At 29.4% G+C, this 15,304-nt stretch overlaps 1 protein-coding gene and 1 pseudogene across 1 annotated transcript; one reads left to right on the top strand and one right to left on the bottom strand.

Annotated features, from left to right (window-relative positions):
• Positions 1-1,195: 1,195 nt before the first annotated feature.
• Positions 1,196-2,404, bottom strand: LOC148581804 (uncharacterized; annotated as a pseudogene).
• A 1,904-nt stretch (positions 2,405-4,308) lies between these two features.
• On the top strand, positions 4,309-13,324 carry LOC107623986 (agamous-like MADS-box protein AGL8 homolog). Its single transcript, XM_016326404.3, has 8 exons — positions 4,309-4,753; positions 9,178-9,259; positions 10,204-10,268; positions 10,380-10,479; positions 10,596-10,637; positions 12,597-12,638; positions 12,730-12,830; positions 12,902-13,324. Exons 1-8 carry the CDS (start codon positions 4,569-4,571, stop codon positions 13,020-13,022), a joined length of 738 nt encoding a protein of 245 aa, XP_016181890.1. The 5' UTR covers positions 4,309-4,568; the 3' UTR covers positions 13,023-13,324.
• Positions 13,325-15,304: the final 1,980 nt, after the last annotated feature.

The raw sequence follows: 15,304 nt of genomic DNA, 5'->3' as shown, positions 1-15,304 counted from the left end.
ATTCAAAGCGTGTTGCTGGGCTCCAGATTGACTTTGTCAATCACTTTCTCTTCTTTATCACCCCTTTCTGACCATATTATCGATATATACTGCGATGGCATGTCAGGCGGGAAATGATGCAGACATCAACAGGCTGAACGAGACTTCACATTACGCTGGGGCAGCCGACTTTGAGGTTAGTCCTGTTGCAGTAAAATTTGTGCAATCCCATATAGATATATTTTTGTATGTAGTCATGGTTAGGGTAGTTGCGAAGACCTGGAGTATAGTGTATAGCGTTAAGAATAAGTCGCTGCTAGAATTTTAGAACTCTATTTAATTGTGGTAGGTTGTTACTACGTAATCGTTAGTTTCGAACTCTATTTTAGTTGTTGTAGGTTGTTACGACTTATAATCTTGTAGTTAGGTTTAGATAGTTGCATATATGTTAAAATTAACTGAATAATATTTGTCTCAAAAACATGTGATTAAGGATGTAAATATGTTTTGAATTGGAAGTCTCTTTAACTTAGAAATAAATATTGGTTTACAAAAAAGTGTAAGAATCAAATAAAAAAACATAGAGGAGAGACTGAAACAGACCACAGTCACACATACCCGCTGATAGTCGAACGCGGAACGAACCTTGCGACCAACCCTCGAACGGCTCTAACTCTTCCACAATAAACACAGAGGCATGCCTGTCACAATGAGTGACACGCAGCTTCGGGATGCCTTCTCTATTCTTCTCAATGGCTGCCATAAGCCTCTGGGAGAAACGGTTTCCAGCCGCCATCTGTGACTGCGCCTTTCTGCCCTTCATCACGAACAACTTCTGTAGCCTTTCATACGTGATGTGCACGATGGTTGAAATCGGTAAGTATCGTGTCCCCTTCAAAACTACATTGATGCACTCTGACAGATTTGTCGTCATGTGACCAAACCGCCGCCCACTGTCGCAGTATTGCAGCCAAATCTCGTTGTGGAAACGACTAGTCCAGTCTGCCATCGCTGGGGAAACTCCTCTCCTGGCATCCATGTACCACTCATACCCAGCATTTCTTGGACTATAATCAGCGTTTATGAGGTATCTCTTACCCTCGGCGGACTTGAAACGAGCCATGAAATTCGCAGCCATGTGTCTGATACAGTAAGCATGGAATGCTCTAGGGGGATGCCAACCACTATCATTGGAGCAGAGGGCGGCCTTGATGGCCTACGATCTGTCAGAGATAACCAGCAGGCCTTCTTGTGGGGTGACATGGCATCTCAAATTAGTAAGGAAGAACGACCATGACTCGGTGCTCTCGGACTCCACAATGGCAAAAGCAATAGGCAGGATGTTGCTGTTCCCATCTTGTGCCACTGCAATAAGCAACACTCCCCCATATCTACCATACAGATGCGTGCCGTCGACGGAAATAAATGGCTTGCAATGCTTGAATGCCTCGACACATGAGGGAAAAACCCAAAATACCTTGTCGAACATGCTACAGTTGCGGACCAGAAAGTGTCCATCGTAGTACGGTTCCACCCGTAGGTCACAAATGGTTCCAGAAAAACAGCTCTGCAGTGCCTGAATGGTAGACGGAGGGGTTGGACTGTATCAATGGCAATATGACCCTACATATGAGACTGCTGTCTAACTGATGATGGTCTTGAGACATGGTGGGTGCTAAACAACTGTGCGCTCCACCAACCCTCCGAACCTCCCTAACACAACAAAACAGTATTGGTTCAGCCATATCTCGAACCTACTTAATATACCGCACAAAAGTACTCAAAAGCACTATTAAAGTTGAACTTACTAGTATTCAAGGTTCTGCCTAAAGGCCACACGGAGGTTCTATTGACACCCATTTGCAGCTTGACAACACTATACATGGTACTTTAATCGGTCCGATTCGATCACCCGGTACTCAACACTCCTGTGAATACTGTAGTTCTTCATACCCTGCAACACTACCTCTCAGCATTTGAACCTGTGGCCGACCCAAAACTCTACCCCACCGTCTAAGTTGTAATCCTCTTCTCCCGTGTCAGAAAACGGAGTCCTCTCATGCATGGCGTCCATATCCAAACTATGATAGTGACTTAGCACTGCCGATAGCGCTGGAATTGGGTGAGGTGGAGGCAAGACATGGCGCGCCACAGTCTGGGTAGGCATCTCCGGTACAAACTCTTCATCATCGCCCCCTTCGGAAGAATCACTGTCGGAACTATCTGCCACGTATGCTTCGTCTGACTCCTCGTCGCACTCCTCTGCCTCATCCACTGGAATGGCAATATGAATGGGTGGTGGTGCGAGAGGTCGGTCGTCCTGTACATAGGTCGAGCGTACAGAACCACCATGACCAATATCTCCAACCTCGGCGGAAAGCTCTATCACCTGTTCCGCCATGATCCTCCCATGGATGTCAAACATGAGTCGCACATGCTCGTCCCCTAGAAGTTGAAATAGTCAAAACCGGAAAACTCCATTACCCATGGGTGCTAGGAACCTATACCCCACCCTTCCGACCTCCGTTGCTTATGTACTACCGAGGTTACTCAATATCAAACTCTTCAACTCCCACAACGTACTTACACACTGAGTGCACAAAAGTATCGGATTCTCACACTCAAACGTCACCCTATGGTGGCCATTTCTCATACGACAATTGGGATAAACACACACAACTATGTATATGCTGTTACTGGCCATTCTTGCCTTGTTTTTGTGAGAAAAATGAGACAGAAAAAGGTATAAAATATGTGTGGAGAAGGTCAAGGGTTACACATCCTTTTTATAGTGACTGGTAATTTGTCTTCTTATATCTCATTTACACTGTAAACGAGATAATTTTGCACGTATCTTGTTTACAGTGTAAACGAGATATACGCGTGTCAGGCTAACGTGGCTTATCTCGTTTACACTGTAAACGAGATACGTGCAAAAATTATCTCGTTTATAGTGTAAACGAGATAAGCAAAAAGAACAGATTTCAGTAATTTTTTTAAAAAATTATTATATTTATTTTATTTATTAAAATAAAAAATCCAATATTTACACCACTATTATTGCTGTTTTCAGAAATATGTTATTAAAATTGATTTTTAAAAGATAATTTTTGAAAAATTGTAGCATTTATGTGATAATTAAATTAAAATAAATTTCAATAAACATAAGTAATAATAATTATATTTGATAAAATATTTTTAAAATTTAAATTACCATAATAAATAAAAATAAAGAGAATTTTAATAGTTAATGGAATTTGGCATCAATAATTTAAAAATAAATTTGAATATTTATTACTATACAGAATTATATTAGATTTTTTAATTTTAATAAGTACAAATAAAAATATATAATTTTTTTATTTACAAAATATGAAATGAGGTGCTTTTGTTTTTGAGAAGGACAAGCATTTTTTCATAAAATTTTACTAAACTAAAGTTCAGTTATTAAATAATAAATATAAAATTTTAAATTTTAGCTTAATTCTTTATTTTAAAGCTTCTTGATTATTGTTGTGTAGCAAATAAACAACAAAAGTTTATGTACGAATTTTGTTAGTTGTCATTTTTTATTATTGAAATTATAAATTGAGTGACAAGGATTTTTTAAATTAATAAATTATATTTTATATTTATACTTATATGAATTCTTCAAATTATTTACATATTTATACTCTATTATTTATCTTATTTACACTAGATAAAGATAAGTATATTCATTTTTTATTTAAAATATAGATGAGATATATTTTAGAACTCTACAAATAAAGTATATCAAAAGTAAAAATTAAAAATAAAATAATATAATTTAATACAATTTAGATAGTAACAGTTTGATTTTATTGTTTAATTTAATTTAATTTGAATAAAATAATTACAATTTGCATGATATTGATTTAAATTTATTTTTAAACCCAATCTTCTTATTCAAACATGTGGAATTTTAATAAGAAACATGCCTAAGTTAATCTGAGTTTTTTATAATACTCAAAATTGATCAAAACCTGAAATCACAAATTAAGTGAAAGGAATGCATGTTAAGATACCAACCGTTGATTATTCTCAAGAGTTTTGCTAAAACATGTATTAACAAAAATAATTATTAATTATTTTATAATATATTTTTTCTGAAAGTAAGATCGTTCATAAAGACACAACAAAAGACGGTATGAGAAACAGTGTGGACCCCATGCAACAAGGTGAACGTACGTCCTAACACTCCTTCTATCCAATCAGAACTCGACAACGCATTTGACGAAACCACACCGGTTTCTCAAAACCACTTCTCCTTTCTCCTAAAATATTATTATATTCCTAACCAATCATCTCTTTGCCACTCTAACAAACAAGACCTATATGGTTCTGTTGTTTCTTCCTCTTCTTTCTTCTAAGCTCTAAATCCCACAAATAAAATCCCAAACACTATCTTCCACTGAAAGAAATTAAACTTATCATATGAATTTTGTCGGTGCAGTACGTTGAACCGTTCCTGTGATCTTTGCACACCAGGTGTTTGATTAAATTCTTAGGTCGGTGCGTTACGCACACAAGGTGTTTGATCAAAGTTCTGGTGCTGAATTTTTGGTGGAATGGGGCGAGGGAGAGTGCAGTTGAAGAGGATTGAGAACAAGATCAATCGCCAAGTTACTTTCTCTAAGAGGAGAGCTGGTTTGGTTAAGAAGGCTAACGAGATCTCCGTTCTCTGTGATGCCGAGGTTGCTCTCATCATCTTCTCTACCAAAGGGAAGCTCTTTCAGTTCTCTAGCGATTCCTGGTATGTCAGCGAAAATAACTACTCTTTATATTCCTCAGATGAATAATTATACAAAAGATTAGATGCAATTATATTTATAATAATAACTCAAGAATAAGCTAGATCCATATTCAATGAAGAATACCTATTTATAAGTTTAGGATACAATCTAATAATAACGAAAATAATTTAATATCAAATTAAATAAGCATATAATTGGGATGAGATATAATTCGACATTATTTTAATATATAACATCCTAAATATATTCTAACGTAGATGATTATATAAAATATTTTACAATATGCAACGTTTTAATACCGGGATGTGGATAATTTGGATTAGTAGCTATTGGCGAGTAATGGTGTTTGATGCAATTGTAAGTGTGAAAAGATTGGCAACATGGCCTATAGTAGCTCACATGTAATTAATTAATTACTAATTAAAGATTTATTAGAGTAAGTTATCTGGGTTAAAATGACGACGACGATGATGATGAGAAGTGAATTTAGGAGGGGAGGAAGAGAAAGCGGAGATTAAAGGGCATGGATGATGAAATCTTATTAATAGAAAATTTAAAGATACCCTTTGAGAACTGAAGTCATAAGTACCGTACAGATTCTCATGGACATGGCCATGAAAAAGTGTACGTGTTTTTTTATCTCTTAAAAACCAACACCCCTCGCTGACATAGCACACTGCCTCATACACAAACATAAACGAAAGAAGCATAACTGAAGTGACCAATCACCATGACAATACTCTTAGAAAATAGTGATTGAATAATTATTATGTTGCTTTTTTGTTTTGGTATTTATTGTTCTCGTCGTGTTACTGTATCATGGTAAGATATAGAGTCTTACCTTCTTTCAAAATACTTCCACTCTATTTTATAATCATAGGATTATCAATATAATGAGTTAAAAATAATTTAGTTTGGCCGAGTCATTAGCTCACTAGTTCACATAAACGAGTGTTAAGAATTTAGATTTCACTTTGTATATATAATAATATATTATCAAATGATAAATCAAATTTAGTTTTTTGACAGATTAATTTTTTATTTGTCAAATTAAAAGATAACATGTGAAATAAATATATCATAAATATTTCACTAAATTTTTATGGTGATTATCGAAGACCTAACACAATTCTCCTCCTTTATCCAAACTTAAGATCGACTATGTTTTACAGGTGTAACATAGTGCAGAGTTAAAAAAAATAAATATAATGAGATAAAAAAAAAATTAGGCAAACATTTTTCTAATATATTAAGGAATTTTTTAGCTAACACGCATATTTTTTCTAATAAATGTATTTACTCATTTTTGTCGACGGTAAATATAAAAAATATTTATTAAATACTGAAACCAACTATTATTTATTTGTATGTATTTATATATATTTTTAATAAATTAACCTGTTATTAAAATAATTATATTTTTTATGAATATTAAATATATTGATTAGTTGATGATTGATTTTTAATTTATGTTGATGTAATATGATTGCATGGAATAGAAATATAACAGAAAGCTGACAACCTGACAAGATTGTTGATGCTGCGAATCAAATTGCAACAAAAATCAATAGCATACTCGAGTATATATTATAGCACTCTCTACAGGAGCAATGACAGGACTAACTACTACTATTCTTAAAGATTAGGATCCAATGTTAAGTTAATTAATTTTGGTTAAAAAAATCATTACTTAAGCTAAGCTAGCTCTTTTACGTGTCAATTTCCCCACCAACATTTTATCCAGCTAAGCACACAATAGATTAAAGGAGCATAACCTGTATATTCTTACTTGTCACCATCGAGTTTAATCTGCAATTTTAAGTGGATCAATATATGATGTCTAACTGTGAGTTAATATTGATGGAGGTCATTTATTTACATAGCTTTTGCATAAACACAAAATAAATTAAATGACATGCATAGCTAATAACTACTCTTCAAATTGTTGTGTGTGTGTGTGTGAGTGAGAGAGAGAGAGAGAATATATATATAAAGTAGTAGTTGTCAGGAAAATTAAAATAAAGTTTGCCAAATAATAGTAAAGAGGGGGAAAATGACAAAGTTGATCCTAAATCTAACTAATTATAAAGGACTTAAAGATTAATAAGCAGGTGCACTTTTCTAAATAACCATTATCACTCTCAGTGGCGGAACTTGAAACAAAATTTTGGGGGCAGATAGAAAATAATTGTCAAAATATTTTTGATATGGACTTTATTTAAGATAAACTCGTCTAATCTCATCTATCTGGTTTGGGTGATATTGCCAAATTTAAAGCCGTTTCTCAAGATCTCGTTCCAAAAATTTAAGGTTAAAGTCATCAGATATAACTTTTTGAACTTTTGAAGGTTATATTTCACTTTCTTCGTGATTTATTAAAGTAGAAGAACTATCTACATGTGTTGATATTGTAAAAGTTATATGTTCTCCTTCTTAAATATTAGCCTTCCTTTTAAAAAATGTATCAATTCTTTGATTTTTCATTATTATTTTATATAAAAATTTGATTATATATCCTGTAAAATATGTAAAGAAGAAGTTAGAAGGACAAATATTAATATTTATAATATTTATTGAATTTTTTTTATCAATTTATACAAATACAATAATATTAATACTTATTGAATGTTCTATTATTTTTTATCATATAAAAAATTAAATTAAATAAATAGTAAAATATAAAATAATATTAAATTAAATAAATAAAAAATATATAATTTTTTATATTTGAACTTAAAGATAGAAAGAGTGTTATTTATTGAACTTATTAGATACTTTAAGTCATAGTAAAATATTTAAGTCAATCGAACTATTTTTTATCTTTTGAAAAAGTACTACTAAATATTTTATAAAATAATTTGGAAGGATCATAGCCCCTTGCCTGAACTAAGCTCCACCACTTATCACTCTGAGAAAAATTATTTCCAGAAAGATGGCTGTCCTAGATTCAAAAACAATTTTCCTTGTTCAGCTTCAATATTCTTAATAGGATAACCTTCACTTATATAAAGATGATAAAAATTGTTTATTTAGCCGCAATTAAAAAAAATATTTTAAAAAATGTGAATTAATAATAAAAATGTAAACTAGGAATAAAATTAAATCAACAAGTAAATTAAAAAATTTAAAAGAAGAAATAATTAAATTATTTAAAATAATAGACTAAAAATTAATGATTTTAACAAATATTAATTCAAATGATATTAAATTTTTTAAATTAATATAAAATGATTTTTTTTTTCAAAATCTCAATTTTACAATAATTTTTATTCAAAAATGAATAAGAATTGTTACACTAAAAATGAAACAATTACCAATAAGAATTGGTAGATTAAAATATAAATATTCAAAAATCTAAAAAAAAAGAATTATTAAAAAAATAAAAATTGTAAACAAAAATTCAACTCATAAAAAATAAAAAATATCAAAATAATAATGAAATGGAAGTAGAATATAATATTATAAAATTTATAAAAAGATAAAATAATCTTTTAATAAATCTTTTTGTTAAAAATTTAAATCGTATACAAATCAGAAAAATAATTTCAAAACTAGAGTAACGGTTTCAAAAATAGCAACATTTTTTAATAATAATAATATTTTTTAATCTATGCTACATTTCAAAAATTTAATACATGATAATTTATTCAATGAATGAGATCAAACGTTCTTATTTAAAGTGTCTCCACATTCTAGGATATATAATAATCATTAATTGATTTATATCACCAAATCAACTGTATTTGTATATGAATATGCGATCGATTTTTTTCTACAATATTTTACCCAGGGTAACAAATTTAATTATTCAAAAACTAAAATATTAATGAATATGTATTTATATTTGAATTCTTTCATAGAAATAGTTATCCCTTTCTCATTGCAAATTACTATAACTAAATACTACACCTATACTTTGCAAATCAAATAAATATGGAACACTATAATTTTCGAGTTCTCAATAAGTTTTTTCAAAAAAAAAAAATCATTAAAGTTGACAATATTTATAACCTATTTCCAATATTCTTGTATTTATTTATTTAATATTCATGAACTATTTTTGTTATTGAGTAAGATGTTTGATGAGAAATTTAGATATCAAGTATGGGATGGAGATGAATCTCATATCGATCTGAAATAGATTAATTAACTAAAATATATACTATAGAGAGGAACTATATATAGATAATAGACCTATTACTTTAAAGTTTAAAATTAAAATATGACATTCAAAATATTGTGATTATTTGTCTTTGTCCCTTTTCTGTGTCAAGATACTGCCTCAGTTTTGCTTATGTTATCATAGTAAAAGACTAAAAGATGCCTCATGTATTTGTAGCAAGTGAAGAAAATTTCTGTGTGAATAATGTTTCAACTTAATTTGCTCATTTTTGCTTGCTTCTTTTTTTTTCCTTGTGAACAGTATGGAGAGGATAATCGAAAGGTATGAAAGGTATTCATATGCGGAGAGACAGCAGCTTGTGGCGAATGCTCAGGGACCAAATGTAGGCCATGTTGAAAACAATAATGATATAAATACTATATTCTTCTTCATTTAAAACAATATCATTAAATTATGTTAATTATTTTTATTATACACTAAGTTCATATAAAGTGCATTTAAGATATTTCACATATATGATATATCTCTATTTTTTTTGTCTGATTATTCACTCATGTTTTACTCTTAGACAAAGTGTTTAACTTTGTAACATACAGTTACTCCTTCTATTTATAACAATATATGTTTCTATCATATTACACATAGATAAAAAAATCAGTCATTAAATTAGTTATTTGTATAAAATATATATTTAAATATAAAATATATAAAAATAATAAACAACATATATTTATCCACAGAATATAGTAATTAATTTTTAGTGTGTACGTAACATTTTTATATATGATTTGTTTTATTTTGTTTTTTAATTTTTAAAATATGTTTTTTATTTATAATTTAATTTTTCTATTTATACTCCTACTTTTATTATATATATAATTAAGAAATAGAATAAATATAGTATTAGTTCTGCTAATAATAGAAATTTTCATGTACCATTATTACCAATTATTTTTTATGTTGTTTTCTTTAATCTATGTGGCTTTTGGTTTAGACAAATATTGTGAAATGGAAAAGTATCACACAAATTCACATAATAATATATGAATGGTTGACAATATATTTAGATTAACATTTTTCTCTCTATTTTTATAAGTTCAGTAGTTAACCAAATTCTTGTATACTTTTTCCTTCCCTAAATTCTTTTTCTTGGTATGTACATCACCGAAAAATCTTGTATAATGATATATGGTATATATGTATGTATATAATAATAAATGCTTATTATCTAAATTCTCCACTCATGAACAACTTCAACTTGTTGTATGTATATATATGTAGCTATTCTCATACTTTTATAATTTAATTTATGATATGTGGTGTCAGGCAAACTGGACTTTAGAACATGCAAAGCTCAAAGCAAGGGTGGAAGTCTTACAAAGGAATCAAAGGTATCAAATAATAATAATTAAGCAAGGGTTTAAAACTCTTTTCCTTTCTTGTATATATGTAATTAGTATAATACATATCTGTGTTTATGCTAATTTTTTTTCCTTTTTCAGGCATTTTATGGGTGAAGATCTTCAAGGCCTAAGTATGAGAGAACTTCAGAATTTAGAACAACAGCTTGATTCTGCTCTTAAACAAATTAGATCACGAAAGGTAATTAATAAATTAAAACCATGGAAGCAACTTTAATTTGACTGTTTTGAACATTGAACTGAATATCATATATATTCAGTAATTCTGATGATTGTTTTATCATGTGTAACTTGCAGAATCAAATCATGTATGAGAATATCTCACTGCTTCAGAAAAAGGTTATTATTGTTTGCTTTTATTTAATTACAAAGAATACACACAAAAGATAATAATGTTGATCACATAACTATAGAAGATAGAAACTCACCGACAGTTATATATGATTGTCTTTGTTCACTAAAACTGATCTAAAGTTAATGTTTGATCATCATTTTTGGTAAACAAAAACAATCTTCTATGATTTTTGTTAAATATTTTTTTTAAGTTTAATTATTCTATTGGTCTTTATAGTTTTACTAAATTTTTAATTAATTTTTTATTTTTTTTAATTAGGTTCCTATATTATTTTTAATTTTATAATTAGGTCCTTCCTAACGTAAAAAATGTTAGATCTAACTGAATATTTTTTCGTAAATTGAAGGTATTCATAATTAAAAATTTAATTAAATCTTTAACCGAATGTATTTTAAGAGAAATATTATGTTAATTTTAACATTTTTAAAATAAAAATGACTTAATTACAAAATTTAAAGTAGTGTAGAGATCCAATTAAAAAAAAAAATATCAAGATCTAATTAAAAATTTAGTAAAGCTATATAAGGACTAACAGAATAACTAAACCTTTTATTAATAGTTATTTTAGAGAAATGCTCGAAAACCAACAAAATTTATTATTTTTGTTTGTTATTTTTAGCTATCAACCTAATTTTTTTATTCTAGTAATCTAAAAATATATTTTAGCCTACATTTTTAATTTAAATAGTGATAGCTAACTCCTGATCAATAATAATAAATTATGCTGGTTGTCTAATTATTTTTCTTTGTTGATAATTTTACTTTTTTTTTTTTATATGTTTTATAGTCTAGAGAGTCTACAATATTATAAAAAATGCTTTATTAGTTTGAGAGAAAAGCAGAAGGATATACACATAAAGTTTCAAGACTTATATTAATCCCAAAACATGCTAAGGTCGTGGTAACTGGAATTTGGCCTTAATTCGATATTAGAAAAAAAAAAAATCAAATATATACGTCCAAAACTATTTTGACATTGAATCTCAACTCAAAATCTTCCAAGAAAAGTTATTATTAGAATTGGAAAATAGAGCCAAACACTTTTTTGATGGCCAAGTGAAAGAATTATTGCTTCAAAAAGTTAAGTGGAAAAAAATTATGCATTTTGAAAATTTTAACAAAATCTTTTAGAATAAAATATATTTTTAAACCCTTAAATATTTATAAATTTTTAATTTTATCTCTGACGTGTAACTTGTTTTAATTAATTTAACAATTAACATCTCTAAATGTTATCAAATATATTTCTATGGCCAATTGTCATGCCACTGGCTATATATAACGGTATATATTTGACAAAATTAATTTAAAAATATTAAATATAACCTTAAAATAATTCAAATTCATTAAATATGAAACTGAGATAATTTTAAGTATTATTAACAAAATTAAAATTTTATAAAGTTGTGAGCAAAAGACAATGACCCTATTTTTTTATTAGAAAACATTGACAAAATTAAATTAGACAACCTTTTCCAACATCAACCAGAATCAAACTACAAAAGAGAAGTTCAAAATCATAAATCAAAGTACTGTGAGGATTTATTGAAAATCACCACATGTAAAGCTACTTAGAATTTAGCAAGTCAATTATTGGAGTAACAATACCTTAAGCACTAATATAATATAACCTAAAAGTAGTGACAGAACAGAAGTCTCAGTTTCTCCTTTTGACTAAATCTTATTTATACCTTCACTACTAATCTTTTAGTTTTGAATGTAATTAATAAGGTTATCTTTTTTTCTAATGAGAGACGCTTGTGATGTTGTTGTTATAATTATTATTATCTTTTTAACTTTTAAGAGATGTTTGTATTTTATTTTTATTCTAGAAAACAAATTCCAATCAGCCAATGTGGACACACGTCATTATTTTTTTTCGTTAGTCTACAATTTAAATTTATTATTATATTTACATTTTTATGTTATACAATATTGAACAGGAGAAAGCTCTAAATGAACAAAACAATTCACTAGCTAAGAAGGTAACAATTTTTTCCTTCAAATTTGACTATATACATGAATTTCAAATCTTACACTGAATTTGAATATATATATAAATTGAGTGAAAACTAGATCAAGGGGAAAGAAAAAGCTACCACAGAACAGACTCGTCAATTGGAGCTGCAAGATAATTATACTGTTGCACCTCAAACCTCAGAAAACTTGAATATTAGGTGAGTGATATAGGATTAATGGCTTTTTATTGAATGAAAACTCAAATATTAATTGATCAATATATATGCAGAGGAATGCCACAAGATAGAAGTGATAATGAAGAACATAATGATAATGAAGAAGGTATCCAAATTAATGCTAGTGCTAATATCCTTCTTCCCAATTGGATGATTCCTCCTACAAATGAATAGAATTGTTCAAAGGTGTTACACAACACATATGATGGATATATATGATTTGGAAAAGAAACCTACCTTATTTGATGAAAAATGTAAAATGTAAAATGTCTAATTTGTTATGTGGTGTATCTCATTTGATGACTTTAATTAATCAATTACCTAAAATATAGTAATGTGTGTCTAATGTCTGTATTTCTTATTAATTTTAAAGGTACTTGGTAAATTACTGACATACATACATGTCTATAAGTTGTATACAAATACATATAATCTATAGGTTTCTAGCTTCATTTTATTTTATTTTTCATTTTCAACTCTTTGAATAGTTTGAATTTTCTTTCTTCCAATTATGTTGGTGCGTATTTTTTAGTGGATTAATGACTTGTTTGGGTGAGTTTCTAAAAAAAGATCTTTTTTTTAGTTATCTTTTTTTAAAAGATCTTATGAAAAAGTAAAAGTAATTTTATGTTTGGATATTTCATGCAAAAAGATATTTTTATCTATCAATTATGTTTGGGTATAACAATATAAAAGTACTTTTTTGTTTATTTATTATATAAAAAACATCTTTTTTTTTAAAAGAAAAAGATCTTTTCAAAAAAAAAAATTTAAATTACAACTTATCAAAAACGATATATTTTTTTATTTTTTTAGTACTTTTACTTTTACTACTAAAAATTTGCCAAACACACTAAAAAATAAAAAAAAAGATATTTTTTTATTAAAAAAATATTTTTTTTATCAAAATAATAACGTCCAAATAAGCACAAAGATCTATGCGACTTTTTGCCTTAGTGGGTTCATGAAACTATTTTGGGTTTGTGTTATACTTTTTATTAACGTCAGAATGCTTCTTTATTTGTATATAATTTTAATTATAGAAAGATCACCATACTTAGATTGATTTTTAAAAGATAATAATGAATACAATTGAGACTTTAATTCAAGTGATAAATGATGTGTCTTTTAATATGTGGCATCCAAATTCAAAATTTAGCGAAGATCAAATAGTGGATTGAAATACTAGAAGATCAATTGGTTCGGTATGATGATAGAAATACTAGCTTTTTCCATATGCAAACCATCCTTAGAAGAAAATCTAACAAGGTTCATGGGTTGCTAATCAGTGATGGGTCTTGGTCTGATGATCCGAAAATTTTGCAAAGGGAGGTTGTTCATTTCTTCAAAAACATTTTTTGTTCTACTGAGCCTGTTGAGGTTAATTGCATGGGAAAAATTTTTATGCCATCTCTTAGCCAGAATGCTTGTGATAATTTTTTTAAACCAGTAACAATGTTGGAGGTTAAAGAAGCTCTGGATAATATGAGCTCGTTCAAAGCTCCTGGGCCGGATGGTTTTCAAGTTTTTTTCTTCAAGGAATATTGGGATGTGGTGGGTCATGAGGTATGGCGTACTGTTCAGAAAGCATTCTTAGGGGAGACGTTAAGCCATTCTTTGTTGGAAACTTTGATTGTTCTTATCCCTAAGTGCGACCCTCCAACTAGATTGAAGGATTTTCGGCCAATAAGCCTTTGTAATGTAATTTATAAGCTAGTGACTAAAGTGCTGGTTAATAGATTACGACCATTTTTGGATGAGATTGTTAGCCCAACTCAGGGAGGGTTTATTCATGGTAGAGGAGCACCTGATAATACTATTGTCGCCCAAGAAGTTCTTCACTTTCTTAAGCGGACAAAGTCTAGAAAAGGAGCTATGGCTTTTAAGATTGATTTAGAAAAGGCTTATGATAGAGTTAATTGGAATTTTCTTGAGCACACTCTTGAATCTTTTGGCTTTCCTTCTCTAATTATTCGGCTTGTAATGAATTGTGTTCAGACCTCAAATTTTTCCATCCTTTGGAATGGGAATAGATTGGACAGCTTCCAACCTCGCAGAGGGCTCAGGCAAGGAGATCCAATTTCTCCGTATTTATTTGTTTTGTGCATGGAGAGATTGGCGTGCTTTATTTCCAAACAAGTTGACGAGGGTATTTGGGATGGTGTGGCTGTTTCTAGAGGGGGACCTAGAGTTTCTCACTTGATGTTTGCAGATGACCTCCTCCTTTTTTGTAAAGCGAAGAAAAGTCAAGTTCAGAATGTTGTGCACACCTTGGAGTTGTTCTGTAAAGCTTCAGGTATGAAGGTTAACATTGAAAAATCTAAAGCTATTTGTTCTAGAAATATCTCTAATAGAAGGAAGGAAATGTTGTCTGGTGTTTCTCATATTCCTTTTACTAGTGACCTAGGCAAATACTTGGGGGTGAACCTTAATCATCCTCGAGCTGCTAGATCTAT

Source organism: Arachis ipaensis, chromosome B10 (assembly GCF_059453495.1).
Source record: "Arachis ipaensis isolate K30076 ecotype BB chromosome B10, ASM5945349v1, whole genome shotgun sequence".
NCBI classification, from domain to species: domain Eukaryota; kingdom Viridiplantae; phylum Streptophyta; class Magnoliopsida; order Fabales; family Fabaceae; genus Arachis; species Arachis ipaensis.
Note: the sequence above shows the minus strand (reverse complement) of the source record. Positions and strands in the feature narration are given on the sequence as shown.